The 21,310-nt window shown below is 59.0% G+C and overlaps 3 protein-coding genes across 12 annotated transcripts; 1 reads left to right on the top strand and 2 right to left on the bottom strand.

Annotated features, from left to right (window-relative positions):
- Window positions 1–5,934: 5,934 nt before the first annotated feature.
- Window positions 5,935–14,280, bottom strand: STXBP2 (syntaxin binding protein 2). Its single transcript, NM_001003216.1, is given in 19 exon segments — window positions 5,935–6,070; window positions 6,403–6,560; window positions 6,655–6,740; window positions 7,397–7,492; window positions 8,413–8,522; window positions 9,066–9,204; window positions 9,514–9,594; window positions 9,696–9,761; window positions 9,863–9,920; window positions 10,217–10,324; window positions 10,415–10,545; window positions 10,626–10,710; window positions 10,893–11,041; window positions 11,441–11,544; window positions 11,632–11,710; window positions 11,875–11,951; window positions 12,465–12,546; window positions 12,835–12,884; window positions 14,209–14,280. Coding segments are annotated over 19 exon segments (1,782 nt in total). The 5' UTR covers window positions 14,246–14,280; the 3' UTR covers window positions 5,935–5,984.
- A 114-nt stretch (window positions 14,281–14,394) lies between these two features.
- Window positions 14,395–19,762, top strand: PCP2 (Purkinje cell protein 2). Of its 10 annotated transcripts, XM_038567448.1 has the most exons (7): window positions 14,395–14,672; window positions 15,228–15,307; window positions 16,335–17,278; window positions 17,783–17,891; window positions 18,423–18,555; window positions 18,819–18,946; window positions 19,574–19,762. In XM_038567448.1, exons 3-7 carry the CDS (start codon window positions 17,040–17,042, stop codon window positions 19,691–19,693), a joined length of 729 nt encoding a protein of 242 aa, XP_038423376.1. In that variant the 5' UTR covers window positions 14,395–14,672; window positions 15,228–15,307; window positions 16,335–17,039; the 3' UTR covers window positions 19,694–19,762. The 10 variants fall into 10 exon arrangements, with proteins under 10 accessions (XP_038423376.1, XP_038423378.1, XP_038423377.1 ...); XM_038567450.1 differs by having other exon boundaries at window positions 14,395–15,307; window positions 18,423–18,537; XM_038567449.1 differs by having other exon boundaries at window positions 14,395–15,307; window positions 18,822–18,946.
- On the bottom strand, window positions 19,757–21,307 carry LOC611528 (protein PET100 homolog, mitochondrial). The gene is made up of 4 exons (XM_038567457.1): window positions 21,168–21,307; window positions 20,424–20,510; window positions 20,218–20,250; window positions 19,757–19,888 (listed from the first exon to the last, which is right to left on the bottom strand). The coding sequence occupies exons 1-4, from the start codon at window positions 21,192–21,194 to the stop codon at window positions 19,805–19,807; spliced, it is 231 nt and encodes a 76-aa protein (XP_038423385.1). The 5' UTR covers window positions 21,195–21,307; the 3' UTR covers window positions 19,757–19,804.
- Between the last annotated feature and the right edge of the window lie 3 nt (window positions 21,308–21,310).

Below are 21,310 nucleotides of genomic sequence, written 5' to 3'. Positions count from 1 at the left end.
ATAAATAATGGGATCCCTGAGTGGCTCAGCAGTTGAGCATCTGCCTTCGGCTCAGGGGGTGACCCTGGGGTTCTGGGATCGAGTCCCACATCGGGCTCCCTGCATGGAAGCTGCTTCTCCCTCTGCCTGTGTCTCTGTCTCTGTCTCTCTCTCTCTCTCTCTCTCTGTGTGTGTGTGTGTCTCTCATGAATAAATAAAATCTTTAAAAAAAATCTTTTATATAAACAAAGAAAACCGCAAAACTTCACAGAAACAGAGCAGATCAGTGGGGGTGGAGAAATAGGTGAAGGTTGTCAAAAGTTCCAATCTCCGGTAGTTAACACTACTGTATTGTACATTTGAAAGTTGCTTAGGGACGCCTGGGTGGCTCAGTGGTTGAGCAACTGCCTTCAACTCAGGTCAGGATCCTGGGGTCCTGGAATCGAGTCCCACATCGGGCACCCCGCAGGGAGCCTGCTTCTCCCTCTGCCTGTGTCTCTGCCCTCTCTGTGTGTCTCTCATGAATAATTTATTTATGATAGTCACACACACAGAGAGAGAGAGGGAGAGACACAGGCAGAGGGAGAAGCAGGCTCCATGCAGGGAGCTCGACGTGGGACTCGATCCCGGGTCTCCAGGATTGCGCCCTGGGCCAAAGGCAGGCACTAAACCGCTGAGCCACCCAGGGATCCCCAATAAATAAAATCTTAAAAAAGAAAGAAAGTTGCTAGGAAAGTAAAGGTTCTCCCCACACAGGCACAGTAACTATATGAGGGGATGGATGTGTTAACCAACCTTATCGTAAAAATCATCGTGCAATATAGTCCTGGGTCAAATCACTACAGTGTGCACCTTACACTTACACGATGTTATATGTCAATTATACTTCAATAAGGTGGGAGGACACGGATTCCACACCTAAGGGAAATCACTCAGTGTGTGTTTTTCTCCTTCTGACTTACTAAGCGAGGCTCCGTGTGCATCTGCGGAGAAGACCCTGCAGGACAGGGCACCGCACAGAGTGAATGCTTCATAATGTCACCTTTCCCTGCCATCGTGTTCCCAGCATTTCCCCGGCCACCAACAGGGACTGGGACTCATGAGGAACTGTGGTCATTCGAGGGTGGGGAGCCCCAGCCGGCACCTTGTCTTCCCGGCCTGTCCCCCCCAAGCGCCCCAGCCCTGGGGACTCCATCTCCGGCTCCCCCTGGCACAGAGCCTTCCCACTCGCTGGGCAATTTCTTCACTCCAGGGGCCTTTTCACAATATTCTTGGCAGCTGTTGGTTAACTTGTGTTTTAAGATTTTGAGTAACTTCAGAAAAACAAAAAAGGGAAGCTTGCCTTGCCTCCTCACTGTCTGGGTTCCCCTGGAGCTGACATCCTGCACTCTTCTTGCATCCTGGAGCTTTCCTCGCTGGGCTCGCTGAGTCACACTCACTTCCTGTCCCTGCCCTGGGGCCACTAAGCCCCTGCCTCCAAGTAGAAGGCACTGGGGTGCTTCTTCCTCTGCCCCTTCCTCTGCCAGGGTCCCAGCTTTCACCCCCTGGCCACCGCCCCTCCTGCCCAGCTGGCAGCTCCGGCCTGCCCTGGAGCATTTGTTTCAGTTGAGCAACTTCCAGACCACAAACCTTATCCCTCCCGTGACTTGGAGGAGATATTCTAGAAGAAGCTCCCTGCACAGCACGGATGGAGAACTCCCCCTCTAACGCGTTCCTGAGTGGCTCGGTTGGTTGGGCGTCTGCCTTCAGCTCAGGTCATGATCTTGTGGTCCCGGGATCGAGCCCCACATTGGGGTCCCTGCTTCATGGGAGTCTACTTCTCCCTCCCCCACTGCTTGTGCTCTTTCTCATTCTCTCTCAAATAAATAAATAAAATCTTTCTAAAAAATAATTAAAAAAAAAAAAAACGCATTCCTGATCCTGAGACTATCCGTCCTCACTTCTCATCCCCTGGGAGAAGGGGAGGGGTAACCTCAGACCCTCCAAAGCGCTGATGTGAGAAATCCTTTTTGCTCACTTTGTGGGGCCCTCCCTCTTCACCTGCCCAGGGCCGAACCCCACTAGAGTGTTAAATGATAATATTATTATATCCATAATATATTATGATGATGATTATCATTAGTCAGCCAGAGTTTCCTGGATGCTTCCTATATGCTTACAGGGGGACCACCGGTCACCTTGAGGTCTGTCTCCACCCCAGACCCCCCCGCTAAACTCACATATCCTGCTATCTCCTGGGGATACTGCAGATAGCACCTATGAAAATGTATCATGCTGTTACTTTCTGCACAGTCCAACTAGTTGCCAAGGCACAGGTCATTTGAGAAGGATCCCAGCTAATTCCAGTGGAAGATTAATAAGGTTGGAAATAATCTTCAAGAGAGTGAGTCCAGGGACACCTGGATGGCTCAGTGGTTAAGCTATGCTTTTGGCTCAGGGTGTGATCCTGGAGTTCAGGGATCAAGTCTCACATCAGGCTCCCTAGGGGAGCCTGCTTCTCCCTCTGCCTATGGCTCTGCCTCTCTCTCTGTGTCTCTCATGAATAAATAAAGTCTTTAAAAAGAGAGAGAGAGGGATCCCTGGGTGGCGCAGCAGTTTGGCGCCTGCCTTTGGCCCAGGGCGTGATCCTGGAGACCTGGGATCGAATCCCACATCAGGCTCCCGGTGCATGGAGCCTGCTTCTCCCTCTGCCTGTGTCTCTGCCTCTCTCTCTCTCTCCGTGACTATCATAAATAAATAAAAATTTAAAAAAAAAAATAAAAAATAAAAATAAAAAGAGAGAGAGAGAGAGAATGAGTCCAGGTATTGAGACTTGATGGCTGGCACCTCCAGCTGAACCTGGTCCAGGCTGTAGCGCTAACCACCTGTGGACCTGAGGACACAGCATGGTGGGGACAGATGCTAAGAACAAGTTATATAGGGTCAAAAAGAAGCAGCCAGCCAAATCCAGAATGACGGCAGGACAGGAAGAGAACCCCAAAGAAAACACACCAAGTTGTGATAAATGTCCCGAGGAAGTAAAGCATGGGGACATTTGAGCTAAAACGGGAAGGAGGGAGGATGCGAAGATTTGGGGGAAGAGCACTGTAGGCCAAGAGAACAGCAGGTGCAAAGGTCCTGTGGCTGGAACAGTGTGGTGTGCTTGAGAGACAGCAGCAAGTCCAACACTGCTTGAGCCACTGAGGGAGCCAGTGGGGAATGGAGTTGGGGGTGGGGGGAACCTTGTAAGACACAGAGGAAGGTTGGATTTCATTGAATCCTTCAGAGGAGGGTTCTGAGAAGTCTCAGTAATGCAGGCGGAGGGCTTGGCGTTAGGCCTGTGGTTGCCAGATGCTTTGGCCCACAGGGGTCCGCGAATGTTTTTTTCTTTTTAAGATTGTATTTATTTATTCATGAAAGACATACGAGAGGGGCAGAGACACAGGCAGAGGGAGAAGCAGGCTCCATGCAGGGAGCCGGATGTGGGACTCGATCCGGGACCCTGGGCCCAAGGCAGACGCTCAGCTGCTGAGCGGCCCAGGCGTCCCCCAGTATTCGTGGAATCCAAGTGTCGGTAAGTCGGGGGTGCTACGCCACCAGCTGGGCACGAAGGAGGGCCCTGCAGAGGCCGCGGGCGGCGTAAGCGACGGAGTCTGTCGGCGCGGAGCTCGAGCAAGCGCTGACCTAGTTCTCGAAGCTTCAGTTAGGGTCACCCCAGCTCCCGGTACCCGCGTGAGAGCCAAGAACCCGGGAAACTGGGCCACAGCGCCCCCTGGCGCCCGCAGCGCCCCCTCACCTGAGCGGCCCCGCGGGGAGGCGAGTCCGAACGTCCCAGGTCGGGCTCGGGCTCGGGCTCCGGCTCCCGCCCCGCGCAGGGCAGCCGCGCAGCCGGGGGTGGCGGCGGGCGCCGCCGGGGTCCCTGCCCGCGCCCCGTCCCCTGCACGGCCTTGCACGTCCATCGCTCCGCCCCGGTAGGAGTTTCGCGTGAATCCTAGAAGCAGCCTTGCTGGGAACTGGAGTGTTGAGCGCTTTCCGGGGCCCCCACCCGCAAAACTGTGCCGGCGATTTTCCTGGGAAGTGTCCTTGGATTTCCCTGAATTCTCAAAAGGATCAGTGACTTAAATCAGGGCCAGGTCCCCCGTGGCCGGTGGGGAAGGGTCCTCCGGGTCCGCTCTCAGCCCACGCCCTCCTGGTCCGGGCCCCACCCGCCCTTGCTCAGATCCTGTGTGGCTCCCCCGGCAGGGGCTAAACCCTCACCTAGGCCCGGGGGTGGGGGTGGGGGGGGCTGTATGGCTCTCTTCAATATCCTTTTTACTCCATCTCACTCTCTTCCACATAGAAATGTGCCCTCCCTCCCTTCCTTCTCGGACTCCTCTTCATTCTCAACTCCTCCTCCTCCTCCTCCTCCTCCAGGAAGCCTTCCTTGACTGCGCCCACACTGGCTAGATTAGGGCATCCTCTGGGCTCCCACAGCCCTCTCTGCCGCTGTCCGCCTGGCTCTGTTTGTGCCCCAGGATAAGGGTCATCGTGTCTCACTGCCGCTGTGAGATTCCTAGCTCCTTTTAGCTGAGCGTTAGGGGCTGAATTGTATCCCACCTCCCCCCCCCCCCAAACACCCGGCAATTCATGTTGAAGTCCCAGCCCCCAGCACCTCAGAATCTGACTGTATTTGGAGAGAGTCTTGTACAAGATAATGAAGTTGGGCAGCCCCGGTGGCTCAGCGGTTTAGCGCCGCCTTCAGCCCAGGGCGAGACCCTGGAGACCGGGGATCGAGTCCCACCCATGTCCAGCTCCCTGCATGGAGCCTGCTTCTCCCTCTGCCTGTGTCTCTGCCTCTCTCTCTCTGTGTGTCTCTCATGAATAAATAAATAATCTTAAAAAAAAAAAAGATAATGAAGTTAAAACGAGGTCATTAGGGTGGGCCTTAATCCGGCATGACTCGTGTCCTTAGAAGAGGGGATTAGGACACAGCGGAGCAGAGGGCCAGCCACGTGAGGACACAGGGAGAAGTCGGCATCTCGCTTCCATTCGCCCAGGTGAGCGGCCTCAGCAGGAACTAACCCCGCGGACACCTTGATCTTGGACTTGCAGCCTTCAGGGCCGTGGGGGAGTACATCTCTGTAGTTTAATAAGTCACCTCTGTTATGCCAGCCCTAGCACCTCGTACACCCTCTGACACCCCCTGCAGTTCCAAGCCCCTGCGAACACCCTGGGGTGGGGAGGGGGATGAGCTGGGAGGGTTCTAATGCTCTGCGGTGGGAACTGGGCCTGGTTTGCTGCATGCCTGTCTTCACCCCAAAGCACTCTGATCCCAGAAGCTGGAGAAGACCCCTGGCCTCGTATGGCTCCGGGGCTCATCAAGACAGTTCTTGGAGTGGGGGTGGGGGTGTAGGTGGCGGCGGGGGTGTGTGTGTGCAGGATGCAGGGCCCATTCTGCTTGTTAATACTAGCAGTCCTGGGATGCCTGGGTGGCTCAGTGGTTGGGCTGGGCGTCTGCCTTTGGCTCAGGGCGTGATCCCCGAATTCCAGGATTGAGTCCCACATGGGGCTCCCTGCAGGGAGCCTGCTTCTCCCTCTGCTTATGTCTCTGCATCTCTCTGTGTCTCTCATGAATAAATAAATAAAATCTTAAAAAAAAAATACTGGCAGTCCCATCAGTAGCCAAGAGGACGCTAGTGCCAGCGGAGGAACAGCAGCTGACAGGCTCTCATGCCATCAGCTTTCTGGCATCATCTCTATCTCCTCTGCAAAGTGGCTGCCATTACCGGCCCCACATTTTGGATGAATGGAGAACCCAGGAAGCCGGCCAAGGCCTTACAGCTAGTCCATCGTGGAGCCAATGTTCAAACCAAGCCTAATTCTTAACCTTCGCCTTGGCTGGAGACTCCCTGTGGTAGGACAAGAGTGAGGAGGGGGGCCCACAGGGGGCTGGCCCAGGACAGCTCCCTCAGAAAGAAGGCGAGGTGGGTGCTGGCTGGCAGAGAGAAGGGAGGAATTTATTTCTCTGGGAAGGGAGTGGGGGCAGGTCAAGGCAAGGCAATGTCCTCCAGCTTCTGGTCCAGCGTCTTAAGGTCATCCAGGAAGCGGGTGGGGGTAAGGATGTGCGAGGAGCCTGTGCAGCAGGGGAGGGTTGGGGAGGTGGGTCTGCTGCCTCAGGACCTCCAGCTAAGGTCCTTGGGGAAGCAGGCCCTGACTCTGAGGACTCAAGAGTTTAGACTCCTTAGAAACATAGGGGTCCAGCCCCCAGGTGACCCCTCCCCTGGGAACCCAAGCCCCGGCCCCTCAGAACTCAGGAATCCAGCTGCTTGCCTAGGGCTCCCAGACACTGGCCCTACACAGGCTCCAGGGTTTGGGGATCCAATTGGAGTCCACTGTCAGCCCTACCCTCTAATGCACCTGCAAGGCCAGCCCCAGCACCCAGGGGCCCCAGCCCTGGCTTCTCACCAATGAGCACCTCCCACTTGCCATCGGTGGCCCTGGTCACCTCATAGGCAGCCCTCATCTCTGACATCGCCACGCCGCCCATGACATAGATGATGAGCCGGGGCCCTGCCCGCATCTCCACGCCGGCCTTGTTCTTATGCCAGTGGCCAAAGCGGGCGCTGTGCAGGAGGAGGCGGGCAGGGGTCAGTCGAGCAGGAGACTCCCCCACCCCATGAGACACCCCTCATCTAACATGGGCCTGGGGGCTTTCACCTGACAGCAGCCTGGGAGCTGGACGTGGGGGCGGGGTCGGACACGAAGGGCCAGAGCTTGCGGTCCAGCCGGTCCTCCACGGCATCCTGGAGCCAGGGAGGGAAGCTTAGGAGAGGAGCCTCAGGTGAGGGGGCCCAGGGTCCAGGCAGACAGGGCCACCATCTGCATTTCTAGCCCCGTGGAGACCCAGGAGTCCAGGTACCCAGGTCCATGGGGAGGGGAGGGGCAAAGCTGCTGGGCCCCCGAGTGGGTAGGGAGGTTCCAGGTTCCAGAGGAGCAGCAGGCAGGAAGCTAGGAGCCAGGCCCCTGGCCTGGTCCTTTTTGCCATTGCTGCTTTGGGCTCCCAGGATGGGCAGGGGTGGTGGTGGGGAGGGTGTAGGGGGAATAAGGGGATTTCCCAGGGTGCAGTGGGGGGGGGGGTGCTGCAGGGGAAGAGAACAGAGGAGGGCAAAGGAAGGGCCCAGGGTCTGGACAGGAAATGAGGCTCCCTCCTCAAGGTGCCTGCTGCTGTCCCAATTCCTTTGGTGTCATCTTGGGGCACCTCCCCATCCCCCACCCCTGCAGAGTAGATCAGATGCCAGGGGGATGCCCATAATGAGGGATTTTCTCTTAAGCCCTGAGGCTTAGCACCGTGACATGAAGAGGACCGAGCCACCACCTAGATCAGGACTTGGAGGTGGTAGGGGAGAGGGTACAAGGGTGCAGGAGTGCGCAGGGGGAGGTCAGGTCCCACCAGTGGTACCTCCATCACGTCCTTGACGACTGGGGTCCAGCGGGACAACTGATAGGTGGGCTCCAAGCGCTCCCTCCGCTCTAGCCGGCTTGAGGTCCCCGGGCCCTGGGGGGGGGGCAGTGGGGTGGTGGGAGGATGGGGGAGAAGGAGGCGGGTCACAGATGGGTCTGGGTGCTCCTCTGGCTTGGGGGAAGGATTGCAGAAAAAGATAGAGAGATGGAACAGAGGAGTGGAGAGAGAGGGAGGAAGGAGTAAGAGGGAGAGAGGGGGCCAGAGGGGGGGGGGAGGGAGAGGACGGGAAACAAGAGGGAGAGAGAGACAAAGCCAATGAGACCAAGATGTGTGGCAAAGAGAAAGACAGGAGAGCCAGGTGGGGACAGAGGTGGAAGGGCTTGGAGAAACAGGGAACCCGGGAGGTGGGGGACAGGGAGACAGACAGGGGGCTGGGAGAAAGAGGAGGGACAGGTGAGGGGGACACGAGAGTCACCCCAACAGTGGAAGCAGGGTCAGGGGAGGTGGGACACACGGGGCCAGAGAGAGATAGGAGTGGCTAAGCAGACAGCTGAGCACAGGAAGCTGCTGTGTGGCTGTGTTTATGTGTGTGCGTGTGTGTGTGTGTGTGTGTGTGTGTGTGTGGTGGTTCTCTGAGTCCTCCAGGACCCTACAGTCGACTGTGGGCCCTCATCCCAAAGCTGGTGACCCTGGGACTCAGGCCACAAACCCCACACTGCACCATCACCAGGACCACGGTGCTGACTACACCTCATCCTCTGCTTATCATGTGATCATGTGATCCATGACTGGGGGGGGGTGGGGGGGTGACACCGCTGCGGTGCCCGCTGGTCCCCAGACCTGATCCTGCACAGACCTCTCTGTCCTCCCAGAGCCACACCATGCCTCGAATGCCCCAGCCCCGTGATGTGCCGTCTGCCCCCCAGGACCCAGGCTCTGACTCTCCCAGGCACCCCCATGCCCACATTTGCCTTCTGCCCAGTCTGTGACCCTACAGCTTGCTCCCGGCATACCCCAGGGTTGGTGACCGTGCCCCCCAGCTGCTCCAGGTTCCGGATGAGGCTGCTGTGTGCCTGCACATTGGCATGCTGGATCAGCTTGGCCAGATTCTCCTCACTCACACCTGGAAGAAGAGGAGGGTGGGCTTCTGTGGATGGGAGTCTCATGGGGGGGGGATGGCTCAGAGACGATGGCGGGGGGGACAGAAGGTACGGACAGAGGTGGAAGGGCTGAGAAACAGGGAACCAGGAGGTAGGACACAGGGGATTCCTGGGTTAAGGGGCTGGGGGTGACAAGAGGAGGTCCCAAGACTGTCCTCAGGACCGAGGGAGCCACTGGGGCAGGTGTGAGGAGGATGCTAGAATCCTGGATGGGGATCCTAGAGCAGAGAGATGGAAGTCTAGAATTCATTGAGGGGACCAAGTTTGGAAGAGTCACAGATTCGGGAATCTCTATGTCAATGGAGCCCTCATGTCAATGAGAGTTTGCCCAGATCGATAGAGACGGGGTTCCCAGGTTGGAGACGGGTATATCTGTGGGGTCGGGTGTGCCTGTTGAGTGGAGGCATGCCAAGGTCAGGAAAATCATGGGGTTGAGAGATTCCCAGGATCATTGCAGACCCCCGTGAGTGGGGGTATCTGGAAGCCTCTCCATGCCCCCAACCCACCGTTCCGCAGAAGGATGTAGAGCAACAGGACCCGGATCTTGTCATAGGCTGGCACGGCTGCATCCAGCAGCACAGGCACGATCAGCTTCATGGCATCCTTGATCTTCTCACCCTCTGTGTCTGAGCCCATGGCCAAGTCCTGCGGGGCAGGGGGGTGTGGGGTTCCAGAGCTAGGGTCCTTGGCAGGACCTTGGGGACCTGCTTCTTCCTACTACCAGGTCTCTGAAGGTTTCATCCCGGCGGGTCAATAGGCCCTGCCCTTTGCCAGGCCCCGCCCCTTATCTGGGTCCTATTTTCCTGTGGACCTGCCCACCCCCATAGACTGCACCCCTGTCCCGGGACCGCCTCTCCCCAGGCCCCTCCCCTCACAGGCCACACCTCTGCGGGCTCCTCCCCTGCGGGCCCAGCCCCCTCCCTGAGGCCCCACCCCGTCCCAGGCCCGCCCCACCTGCTCCACCCCGCACAGCTTCTCCACCGAACCCTTGAAGTGCTTCATGCAGTCGTCCGCTAAATGCAGGTGCGTAGAATACTGCGGGACGGGAGGGGGGTAACAGAAACTGAGTCCGAGCCAGGAGCCTGGCCGCAGTGCGGGGGGCGGGGGGGGAGGGCAGGATCCCCGTCCCTGCTCACCTTGTTCAACTCCTTCTGGTACTGCGGCATCTTCTTCAGGATGTGGGACAGGTCTTTGATGTTGGCCTGCGGACAGGGAGGCTGTGAGGCCGGGCCTGCCACCCCGGGTCCCCCTCCAGGCTCTGCCCTCCCCCCACCATGAGGGCAGGGGCTTCTCCTGCCCCTACCTTGTCCGTGGTCAGCCTCTTGCTCTCACAGAACGTCTTTAGAAGCTCCGTGACCTTCCTGGCGGTGAAGAGCGGGCAGGGGTGAGGTCGGGGACTGGCACCGGGACTATAGTTTGACAGCGGTGTGTGTGTGTGTTGTGGGGCGCGGTGTCACACGGCCGGGGGGTGGGAGCCAGGGGATACACGTGGCCCTGTGCCAGGCCATGTGTAAGCCCACACTGAGGAGTCTGGCTGAGGAGCGTTTCCCCAGAACCAAAGGCCGAGGACCCGGCCCACGGGAGGAGGGGGCTGGGGATACAGGTGGGGACCACGTGCAGAGTGGCCCACGCCCTTGGCCTCCCCGTGTGCACGCACTTGGACACATCGGCGATGTGCATGTGCCGCAGCTCTACCCACAGGTCATCGTCCTCATCCAGCAGCACAGCCTTTTCCCGGGCCTCACTCAGCCCCGTGGTCTCGTACCTGCAGGAAACAGAGGGTCAGGCAGCTGGCCGGGGGCCAGAGACCCAGGAGGTGATGGGGGGGCAGGCAGGGTTCCTGGGATCCGCCCACCTATATGTGTCCTGTTCGATGTTCAGCAGGTCATAGGCCATGGCCTGGAATGTGAGCTCATGCAGCAGCGGGGACACAGGGTCGGCCCCCCGGTCCACGATGAGTAGCTGCGAGCGGGTTTTCTCGGGGCCCTGGGGGTTGGCAGGGATGAGGACACTGACCCTGTCCTTGGCTGGGGCTTCACCCTCACCTCCCCAGTAGCCCCCCTTACCTCTCCCAGACTGGGATTGTCAGCCTTGAAGGCATTCAGCTTGGCCAGGACGGCATTGGCCAGCTGAGCCGTGACCTCTGGGCCCCTGGGGGTGGGGTGGGCAGACATGGGGTCTTAGGCATGGGGTGGGGGAGGGCCAGGTCACCAGAGGTCAAGGGATGGGGTTAGGGCTGGGAGTTGGGACCAGGACTGGGGTCAAAAGTGAGGTTAAAGGCTGCATGAAGAATGGGATCAAGGTTGGGGGTGGCACCAGGGTGGGGTGCCCACTTGCGGTAGCGGATGGCTGGGTACTCCTGCAGCGTGGCGCACAGCGTGGCGATCTGCTGGGCGAGGGCCTCAATTTGCCGTGCCCGCTCCCCCACCCGGAAGGGGCAGTAGAGGTTGTAGGTGCTGTGGGGGGCATCCAGGGAGAACACCTGGGAGGACACAAGTGCCACCGCTACAGGTGTACACCTGGCTCAAGAGCAGCCTCCAGCACCCGCTGCTCCCCAGGGCCTCCGCCAGGCTCTGGAGCCTGCTTTGCCGTCCAGGAGTCAGGCCAGCCAGCTTCCAACTCATGCCTGAAGGAGGTAAAGAGATACCCCGGCCCCCTCGCCCTCGGGCAGGACAACTCAGAGGTGCGCTCTGTGCCACCCCTTGGTGGGGGACACTCCCATGGCAGGTGCCCACGGCAGGTGAGAACCCATGATCCTCTGTGTTAGGTAACTTTTTCTTTCTGGCCCGGTATCCCCTTTACTTGTTCCTGGTTTCTGAGGGAACCCAGGACATTTGGTCACAGACCCCCACCCCCACCCTGGGCTAGCCTGGGCCTGTACCTGGGCTTCGTAGGGGAGGAAGGCCAGGTGGATCTCCTTCAGCGTCTTCACCACCTTCGCTAGACGTGAACGGCTCAGCTCAGTGAACAGGGGCTCAGGGCAGGCTGGGTGGGCAAGAGGAGGCATCAGACGAGAGTGGCCCCATGCCCTGAGCACCCCCTCCCACCCTGCCCCCAGCTCGCTTCACTCACTGTCAGTGAAGAAGATGTGTGCTGCTTTGTAGGTGAAGGTCGGGGTCCCCCGGAAGTCTGCTATCAGAGCCTGTACTGACTGGGGGAGGCAGACCATTGCCCAAGCCTGGCCCTGCACCCCCAGAACCCTGCCCCAGCCTACCACCCACTGCCTGTACTCCCGACATGTGCAGACACGCACAGAGGCATGCGCGCACACACACACACACACACACACACACACACTCAAGCTCACATAGGCACCTTCTCTGTGGGGCTGAGCAAATAAATGGCCTCCAAACTGGGGATGGGTTCTCGGCGTTTGTTGATGTCTTCAACAACTAGTAGGAAAAGAGAAAGGGCCATGTGTAGGTGGCATTGGGGCCAGGGCTCACGGAGGATCTGAGACTCGGAGAGTTGGACACTAGGGCAAGAGGACAGAATGCTAGGGCAGGGGGAGCTGTACTCCATCCGGCACCTATGGGAGGTGCCCGTGCATGGGTGGCACAGGTAAGAGTTACATGGGCAGGGTTCTGTACATTCAAATCACAGCCCCACCCCCCTGGGAGTTTCCCATAGGAAGTTATGCATTCTAGCGGGGCTCAGACTGAGTTCACTCTGGGGGTCCTATGTTGGGTTTCACACACAGGGGCTACATAGTCGGGGAAGCTGACCCCTTAGGAGTTGCAGCTGGGGAGTCCTGCCTGGGAGGTCCACCTGTCACAGGCTCCCACACTCAGGAGGGGGAAGGGCTCTACATACAGCAACCTGCATATTGGGGAGTTCTGGACAATCTTAGGGCACCCCATACTCAGGTCCCATCTCAGCAGCATGGGGTGGGGGTGTCCACTCACTAGTAATGCCCTCAGCTAGGATGTCTGACATCTTGCAGCAGGAGGACAAGATGCGCATGCTTGGATGGTCCATGATGAGTACCTGTCGGGACAGATGAACAGAGGGGCTGATGGACGGATAAGAGGGAAGGGGGGGCTACAGCTGCCCCCGAGGTGGGGCTGGGGTGGTGGGAAGGACTGGCAGCTTCAAGAGCCGGCTGGGTGGGAGGACCCAGGACCTGCACCTGACCCCACGCTGTCCCAGGCCCAACCACCCAACCACCTGCCCCCAACAAGCCCCCCTCCAGTGGCCTCCTCTGGGAGTTCTTGTGGGTCCCACATTCAGGGCCCCCCCCTTGGGTCGGGACAAGGCATTCTGCCAATACCCTACCTTCCATTCCCCATCCTTTTTGACACTCCGAATGACTCCATTCAGAATTTCTGCAGGGAAGGTAGGGAGGACTCAGGATGTCGGGTTCTCTGGCCCCAACATGCTCTCAAGCCTGCTGGGCCTCGGGGCTGGGCCTCCATCTTCTTTCCTGTTTGTTTTCCTCTCCCCTCAGTCTTGTGAGGCCACCCCTAAGGTCACCCCCAATTTACAGACAGGGAAATGGGTTCAGAGAGGACACGTGACTAGCCTAAGCACCCTCAGCCCTAAAGGGCTAAGTGCCTGGGGCTTAAGTAACCACTCAATAAACATGCCTTAGATGAATGAAGAGGGGCGCCAGGGGGGCTCAGCGGTTGAGCACCTGCCTTCGGCCCAGGGTGTGACCCCAGGGTCCTGGGATCGAGTCCCGCATCGGGCTCCCTGCAGGAGACCCGCTTCTCCCTCTGCTTGTGTCTCTGCCTCTCTCTGTGTCTCTAATAAATAAAATCTTAAAAAAAAAAATAGATGAACGAATAACTGAAAGCCAGAGTTCACATCCAGGTGTCAACCGTCAGCTTCCCCACCTGCAACCTCGAGCCCTCCGGGTGGGGACATGGAAGCCAGGCCACCCCCGCTCCACCTTCATCAATTTCCTTGCAGGACACCCGACTCCCTCGCTCTGAGGCGGGCCTGGCTTCCCCCCGCTGGCCCCTGTGTGGGAGGCTCCGTGTAGGGTTGGGGTGCCGGGGTTTCGGCGAGGGCGGAGCAGAAGGGACGCGGTGGCCCCGCCCGCTGAGAGTGTCATGTCCACTCTTATCAGGACCGCCAGCGCGGGAGGCGCAGGAAGGAGGTGCAGAGGCCGGAACTACCCGAGATGGGGGCAGGGGCGACCTCGCCCCTCTCCCCGGAGCCCGGGCCCGCGCGGCCTGGACGCCCGAGTCCTCACGCCGCACGACGTCCGCGGGGACCCGGGAGAAGGACGGCGTCGCCCCGGCCCCGGGCCCGGCCACCGGCCTGGCCACGTCCCCGAGCCTCACTCCGACTGGGGTCACTGCGCAGCGCACCCAGCCCGGGCCCTCCGAGCGTCCAGCCCCGCCCACTGTGCCAGGCTCGGGCACCCGGCAGTCGGGGCGTCCAGCCGCGCTCCCTGCCGGCCCCCCGGGCCCCCCGGGGGTGCGCGCCCGGCGCCTGCCCAGGCCACCCCTAAGCCGACCCCCCGGGGTGCCCGGAGTCCAGTCTCCGGCTGTTCGGCTCCGGCGCGGGAGAGCCGCGACGTCCAGCGGGACCAAGTCCCCGCCCGCCCCCTCGAGGATCAGGTGCTCGACGCCCGGCCCGGCCGCCGGGCTCCCGCGGCTCGCGCACCCCGCGCCCCCGCACCCCCAGGAGACGCGCACTCACTTTCCCCCACCACCGCCTTCAGCCCCGAGGGCGCCATCTTCCCCCAGGGGCGCCGCCGCCGCTTCCGGGTCTGTCCCAAGGTGGGGGCGTGGCCCGCGCGTCGGCCACGTGGGCCCCGCCCCCCGCGCTGGCCCCGCCCCCGCGGGCCCCGGAAAGGCGGGGCTGCACCTGGCGGCGGGGGTGCGGCGGCGGCGCGAGAGGGGCGCCCCGACGGCACAGGCGGCCGCGCGCTCGGCTCCCCTCCCCTGCTTGCCCCTGTGTGGGGCAGCGGGGTCGCGGGGTCGCGGGGTCGCGGGGAGGCAGCCACCAGCCACCCTGCCAGAAGTTTCTCCGTGGCTGACCGACGCTGTGGGCCTACCCGGGGCCGCGGGGCCTTAAGCCCGTGACCCACTTACCTTCTGTTCCCCAAAGGGTAGCAGCAGGTGGACAACATTTGATCAACCCACGAGGAGACCTGGAAGGAGGTTCGTTGAAGCGAAGCCGGCACCTGCTGTGTGTCAAGGACCTGTGTCAGATTCTCACCCGACGCTCTCAGGACCCCTGGCGGGGAGTGCGGTGTAGACGACGAAACCGCGGCTCGGCAGGAGCCTTGTCTGGGGCCACGGGGTGAATAGGCCCGCGGGGATCTGAGCCAGGTCTCCGTCCCTGGAGGGCCGCTTGTCAAAGCCTTGCCCTCACCAGGTGCACACACACCCTCACGGGCTGATAATCGCGTTCGTCTTCTGATGAATCCGTGGGCTTAGCGGCATGCTCAACCCCTTGCACACTTACATACACACTCGATTCACGTTTGACTTGAAGTTTCATGGCCCGCTGCTGCTGTGCGCTGGCGTTGTCACAAGGAGGGCACAGCCCATTCAAAAGAGGTCCCATATTTCAAGTGTGATGCACAGGTGTGAATGCGGAGTCCGGAACTGGTTCCTTCATTTGGCCATCTTTATTAAGAGTGGGTCTGGTGCCTGGCCCGTTGCCACTTACCTGGGACAGGCAAGAGTAAGACTAGGTTTGCCATCTTGCAGCAGGAGGTCAAGATGCGCATGCTCGGATGCTCCATGATGAGTACCTGTCCGGATGGATGGACAGAGGGGCTGATGGACAGGTAAGTGGGCAGAAGGGGCTACAGTTGCTCCGGAGGTGGGGCTGGGGTGGTGGGCAGTTAAATGGAAGGGAGAGAAAATGATCAATCAATTCTGCTCTAGAGGAAATAACCAGTGATGTGATAGCATGTGCCACGTTGCAAGGGATCATTTATTGTGTGTGATCCCACAGGGGGACCCTGATAGGGTGGACTTTAGATTTAACCTGAACGACATCAAAAAGCAGCCACGCAGTGGCGATCCAGGCAGAGAGAAGCAAGAGTTGTGGCTGGAGGAGCGCAGGGAGTGAGGGGAGCTTGGAGGGGCTGCAGAGGCCAGACCTCTGTGGAACAGGGTAGGACTGACTCAGTCCAGTTTGCCGGGGATTGAGAGGCTCCCAGGACACAGGGCATCCAGTGCTAAAACTGAGACAGTCTTGGGCAAACAAGGATAGCTGGCTACTCTAGGTAGGATTTGGAGGGTTTCTTCCATTTTTTCCTCCCTCCTTTTCCTTTCTTGTTTTTTTTTTCTTTTATAGCTTTATTGAGATATACCTCACGTACCATACAGTTCACTCACTGAGTGTACAATTCAATGCCTTTTAGCATGTCGAGAGGTGTGCTTCCATCTCCAATTTTAGAACATCCCATTATACTCCACAGTGGTTGAGTTATCTCCTGAGGGCAGTGGGGGCCAAGGGAGAGTTCTGAGCAGGGGAAGGAGGGGAAGGATGGATTGCAGGGGCAAAGGGAGGAGCTGGGAGGCCATGAGACCCCCCTTTAGCTTCTCCGCCTGCCCCCTGGAGGTGAAAGTCCGGAGGGCTGGCCACTGCCCACCATACTGTGAGGACGACCGGGATCTTCTGCTGTTATGGACTGAATGGTATCCTGCCCACCCTCCCCCAAGACAGGTTGAAGCCCTAAGCTCTGGTACCTGAGATTGTGACCTTATTTGTAAACAGAGTCATTGCAGATGCAGTTAGTTAAGAAGTCACGCTGCAGTAGCATGGGGCTCTAACGCAATGCGACTGGTGTCCATGTCTTGTGACAGCCATGTGAAGACAAGGACACACAGGAATGTCACGTGATGACAGACGCAGAGATCGAAAAACTGCAGCGACCAGCCAAGGAACACTGAGGACTGCCTGCAACCTGGAGGAGCCAGGGGGAGGAAAGGAAGGACCTTCCCCCATGGGACTCAGGAGCTGGCACTGCCAACACCTTGACTTCAGGCTCTGGCCTCCAGAACTGTGACGGTGTCTGCTGCTCTAAGCCAGTTTGTGACTTTGCTACGGCAGCTCCAGGAAATTAGTACACCTGTGGAAGAGCAGGGCATCTCACTGGCATCAAGGACTTGGGGGCGTGGGCAGGGTGTGGCTGGGGGCCCTGGATGGGGGGACGCTTGCCTGGGGAGGAGGACCGAGCTTTGCACTTAGGCAGGTGTGATAGTGCAGCCCATTTATTCTGAGGTTTTAACTGGTTTCCAGGAAGGTGTCTTGGGTAGGGGATAGGGTACAAGTGGGATCCTCCTGGTGGCACCCTCTCCCAAGGCACTGAAAGAAGGGTATAGCTGCTTGGGGGGAGGGGAAGGGCTCAGGGCCAGGGACTTTCCTCCTTGCCTCCCATACCCATGCACTCAGATGACAGATCTCAGGAGAAAGCTCAACATGGCACTGGTGGCAGGACAGGAAATCCCAGACCTTCTCGCGGCGCCTGGGTGGCTCAGTAGGTTAAGTGTCTGCCCTTGGTTCAGGTCATGATCCTGCGGTCCTGGGATAGAGCCCCTGAGTGGGCTCCCGGCTCACCAGAATCTGTTTCTCCCTCTGTCTCCCCCTGCCCCTACTGCTCATTCTCTCAAATAAATAAAATCTTAAAAAAAAGAAAGAAAGAAAGAAAAGAAAGAAAAGAAAAGGAAAGAAAAGAAAAGAAAAGAAAAAGGGAAATCCAAGATCTTCTTATGTTAGGGCCCGCGGCAAGCAACCAGACCCAGGGACGGTGAGTAGGAGGGGAGGTCTGGAGACAGAGATGGAGCTAGTTGGCCTGGTGGTGCCTCAGTGGCCCTCAGGTCCAGCTTCTTCCCCTACTACCTGCAGATGGCAACTGCCTCTCTAGCAGGGTGAGATCATCCTGCAGCCTCCCATTGGTGGGCTACAGATCCCACCCGACCTGTCCGATGGCCTGTCCTCTCCCAGTGGGACCAGCCAGCCCCTGCTCCCCATTGTGGGGATGCTCTCTGGCCTGCTGTTGAGCCCCACCTGAGAGTTCTTGGGGCCCAGTGAGTCCTGCTGGACAAGGTCCAAACCCAGGTCACCCAGTGTCCTACCCCTGCAGCAGCACCGGCATCCTGCTACAAAAACAATTATCTGGATCATCTTTATGGGGCTTAAGCGTGGGTGGGAGCAGATGGGGCGTGAGCTGGGGATTTGGGGCTGGGTATCCACTCCCCCCCACACACACACACACACAACCCAGTCTTTTAAAAAGCCTTCTCTGGCACAGGGCAGGGACAGAGGCCAGCAGAGAAGTGGACGGGACCCAGGGGAGGGGAGTGGGGACAATGATGGACCAGGAAGAGAAAGTGGATGGGAGCTCAGCCCCCTGCATTAAGGTAAGCAGATCCCACCGCACACATCCCCAACTCAAGGGCCTGTGAATGACAAGACTAATTAGTTTGTAGGGCACCTAATTAGCAAGCAAGTCTCCTGGGACCCCTGACCCAGTTGCCGCCCAAGGAAGTGCTGGTGGGCATGAGGGTCCAAGCGCCTAACCCAGCCCCGGGGCAGAGGTCAGGGCTGTCAGAGCTAACCCCTGTCAGGTGGGGGATGCTGGGATTTGGGGGTGGCCCCTGGTATGTTTCTCTGGCTCATGTCACAGCCCCCAGGCCACCATGCAACCAGGGCCCCAATTTAGAACATCAGGATGCTGGCACCAGCAGCCTCTCCCTTGAGGCAGCACCACGTGAAGTGGCCCTGCTGCCCGGGCCCCTGGGGCAGGGGCCGGGATTGGGAAACAGGCTCAGGTCTCATTCTGAGCAGCTCTGCAGAGCAGCACATTGACGGAGACTATGGTGAGAGCCGGGGAGGGGAGGGGAGGGGTTCCCCAGCTGAGGCCAGCTGGACTGAGTGTGTCTGTCTCTCAGGCTGGCTCTCCAGACCAGGAGGGCTTCTTCAACCTGCTGAGCCACGTGCAGGGTGACCGGATGGAGGAGCAGCGGTGCTCACTGCAGGCGGGGCCCGGTCCGACCTCCGAGAGCCGTGAGAGCGGGCAGGGGGGTATGTGGGATCGGTGTGATATCTGGGGGCATGAATGGGGCAGGGCATGGGGATCCAGGGAGAGTGGCCATCTGGGGGGCTGGTGGGCAAGTCTGAAAGTGAGCTGCAAATGGAAACACTGGGCAAGGGATGGGAGGGAAAGAGACAGGGAGTGCCTCCTAGAGAACTTGAGTGGGGGCAAAGGAGCGAGTTAGGGGCTCCAGCTTGGGCTGTGTCCCCTGGAGTCTGTGTATATATTCATCCCCACATGCCTCTGCTTAAAGCAGAGAGTGGCCCTGCACCCGAGATGGACAGCCTCATGGACATGCTGGCCAGTACCCAGGGCCGCCGTATGGATGACCAGCGTGTGACAGTCAGCACCCTGCCTGGCTTCCAGCCCATAGGCCCCAAGGTAGGTGACATTCTGCTGGGGCTGAGCAGAGACCTGTGGGGCTGAGCCCTCTGACTCTGCCTCCCACCCCCGGCCAGGAGTAAATGGGGCCTCACTATCCCATCTATCCATGACTTGCCCCCTAGGGTGAGTGCCTGGTAAGAGTGCAACCCTGGGTCCCTGCCAGTCACAGGATCCTGGCCCATCCAATACCCAGCTTTGGGTTGTAGGACAAACGCCCACCCTTTCTTACGCAGGGCTGAGAGGGGCTCAAGGTCAGGCTGGGGGCATGTTAATGTCAGAGCAGCTGCTGGAAGTCATGGCTCTTGCCTCCCTGTCTCAGGGTTTCAGGGAAGACAGAATGAAGGAAGACACTTCCAAGGAAGAGGGCACATTAGTTTATACACAGGACACACGCATCCATGCACTCGTGTGTGTATGACACACATATGCATGCATAGCCTGGGTTCTGATCAAGGCCCCAAATACCACCCTAAATGTTGAATAACTATGGTACACAGAAACTGGGGGATGGTAGGAGGCAAACAGCAGGAGGTGGGACACCTGCACCCTCCCCCAATGTTTGGGTCACCTCCAGCTGGCACTGCCCTTGGTCCCTCCCTCTGGCTGACCCCTCTTCATTCACAGGACGGAGTGCAGAAACGAGCTGGGACACTCAGCCCACAACCCCTCCTCACCCCTCAAGACCCGACTGCTCTCAGCTTCCGTCGGAACAGCAGCCCCCAACCCCAGACACAAGCCCCCTGAGGGCCCGAACCATCCTGGGCCCTCCTTGGCCCCTGAAAGCAGACAATAAAACACTTCCACAAGAAATAAGAAACTGTGTGTATGTTATTTCCTGGGTGAAGGGGCTAGGACTCAGGAGCTCTGCTGGGCAGCGCGAAGGAGCTTCTCCTCCCGCTGTTTCCGTATCCTCTCTTTGAATTCTTCTAGCTCCCGGCGCTGGGGATGGAGAAGGAGGGTGGAACAGGAAGGGAGGAGGACACACACCTCAGGGGCCTGGACCCCCTTCCCACCACCCTGTCCCTTACTCCCCCAGGACACAGCTTCAGAGTTCAGCGCCTACACTGGAGACTCCATGCCAATTACAGCGAGGGCCCGAGTGGGGCCAGCTTCAAGTTTCAGGAAGAGGGCAATAAGGAAACCATATGCCCCTCCGCTCTCGGTTCTCTCCTCACGACCGAGAGCAAAATTTTCATTCAAACTCATCATGGCCACGGGGATCCAGGTTACCTCCATCCCTTTAGGGGGAAGAAGAGTATGATACTTACTTGGTCCTCCTTCTCAGGTGGCCACAGCTCCCTCTGTGGGAACAAAATAACGGCTGGAAGCATGAGCCAGGAGCCTCCAGACACACCCCCTTCCCTGTACGGCAGGGCTGGCTGGTGGAAAGGGGACATTGGTCCCCAGCAGCTGGGTGCTCCAATCTCTCCCCCACCCCCTGGAAAGAACCCATGAATACTCTCCCTGTGCCCACCTTGCGCTGTATGACATAGTCCTCAAACCACTCGGCCTGATTGGCAATCCAGAACATAGCGACAGGGAAGGTGAGGTAGAGTGTCATCTAGAAGGGGCGGGGGATAAATGGGCAGAGCCAGGGATTAAAACCCCTTCCACGATACGCGTATGTTGCTCAGAGCCTGGAGGACCATCCTCCCGCAGTGCCAGGAGTGCCTCTTCAGGGCCCCCCAAGAATCGCACAACTCCCACCAACCCGGTAATAATAATAATTCAAGAGACCTCAAGTCTCCCCCAAATCTGGGAAACTCCCTCTCAAACACACACACACACACCCTGACTCAGGGTACAAATCCTCGTACTAAAATCAAAAGCCTCCTCGTGAAACCTCATTCCCCACCCGCTCGTCAGATCCCTGGAGCACCCCCAAGCCTTGGAGTCTCTTCCCCTAAACGTAGGGGTCTCCCTATCAGAAACACACAACCACACGGAGCCCCTGAGCTTCCCCAGATCTCCCCCAGGGTCCGGAGCCTCCTTCTCGGAGCCCCCGTCGCCGGACCACTCCTCTCCGAGGCCCTCCCTCCCAACAGCCCTCCCCTAACCCAGCGCCCCGCCGCTGGGGCTTCCAACCCGAAAGGTCCCTCTCCAAACACAGACGCCTTCTCCCCCCGACATGGCCCTCTCTTGGAGTCCCCCCCTCTCAGAGCCTCCTCCCCAGATCCCAGAGGAGCCCAATCGCCGCCCGGCTCCGAAGCTCACTGACCCGAAACACCTCCAGCTTCACCCCCATCTCGCTCCTCCTAGGCTACAAAGCCGCTTCCGCCCAAAGTCGACCCTCCAGCAAAACGGCAGCTCATTGGACGTTCGCGGGCTCCACTGCTGAAGCTGATTGGTAGAGGGGCTTCG

Source organism: Canis lupus, chromosome 20 (assembly GCF_011100685.1).
Source record: "Canis lupus familiaris isolate Mischka breed German Shepherd chromosome 20, alternate assembly UU_Cfam_GSD_1.0, whole genome shotgun sequence".
NCBI lineage: Eukaryota > Metazoa > Chordata > Mammalia > Carnivora > Canidae > Canis > Canis lupus.
Note: the sequence above shows the minus strand (reverse complement) of the source record. Positions and strands in the feature narration are given on the sequence as shown.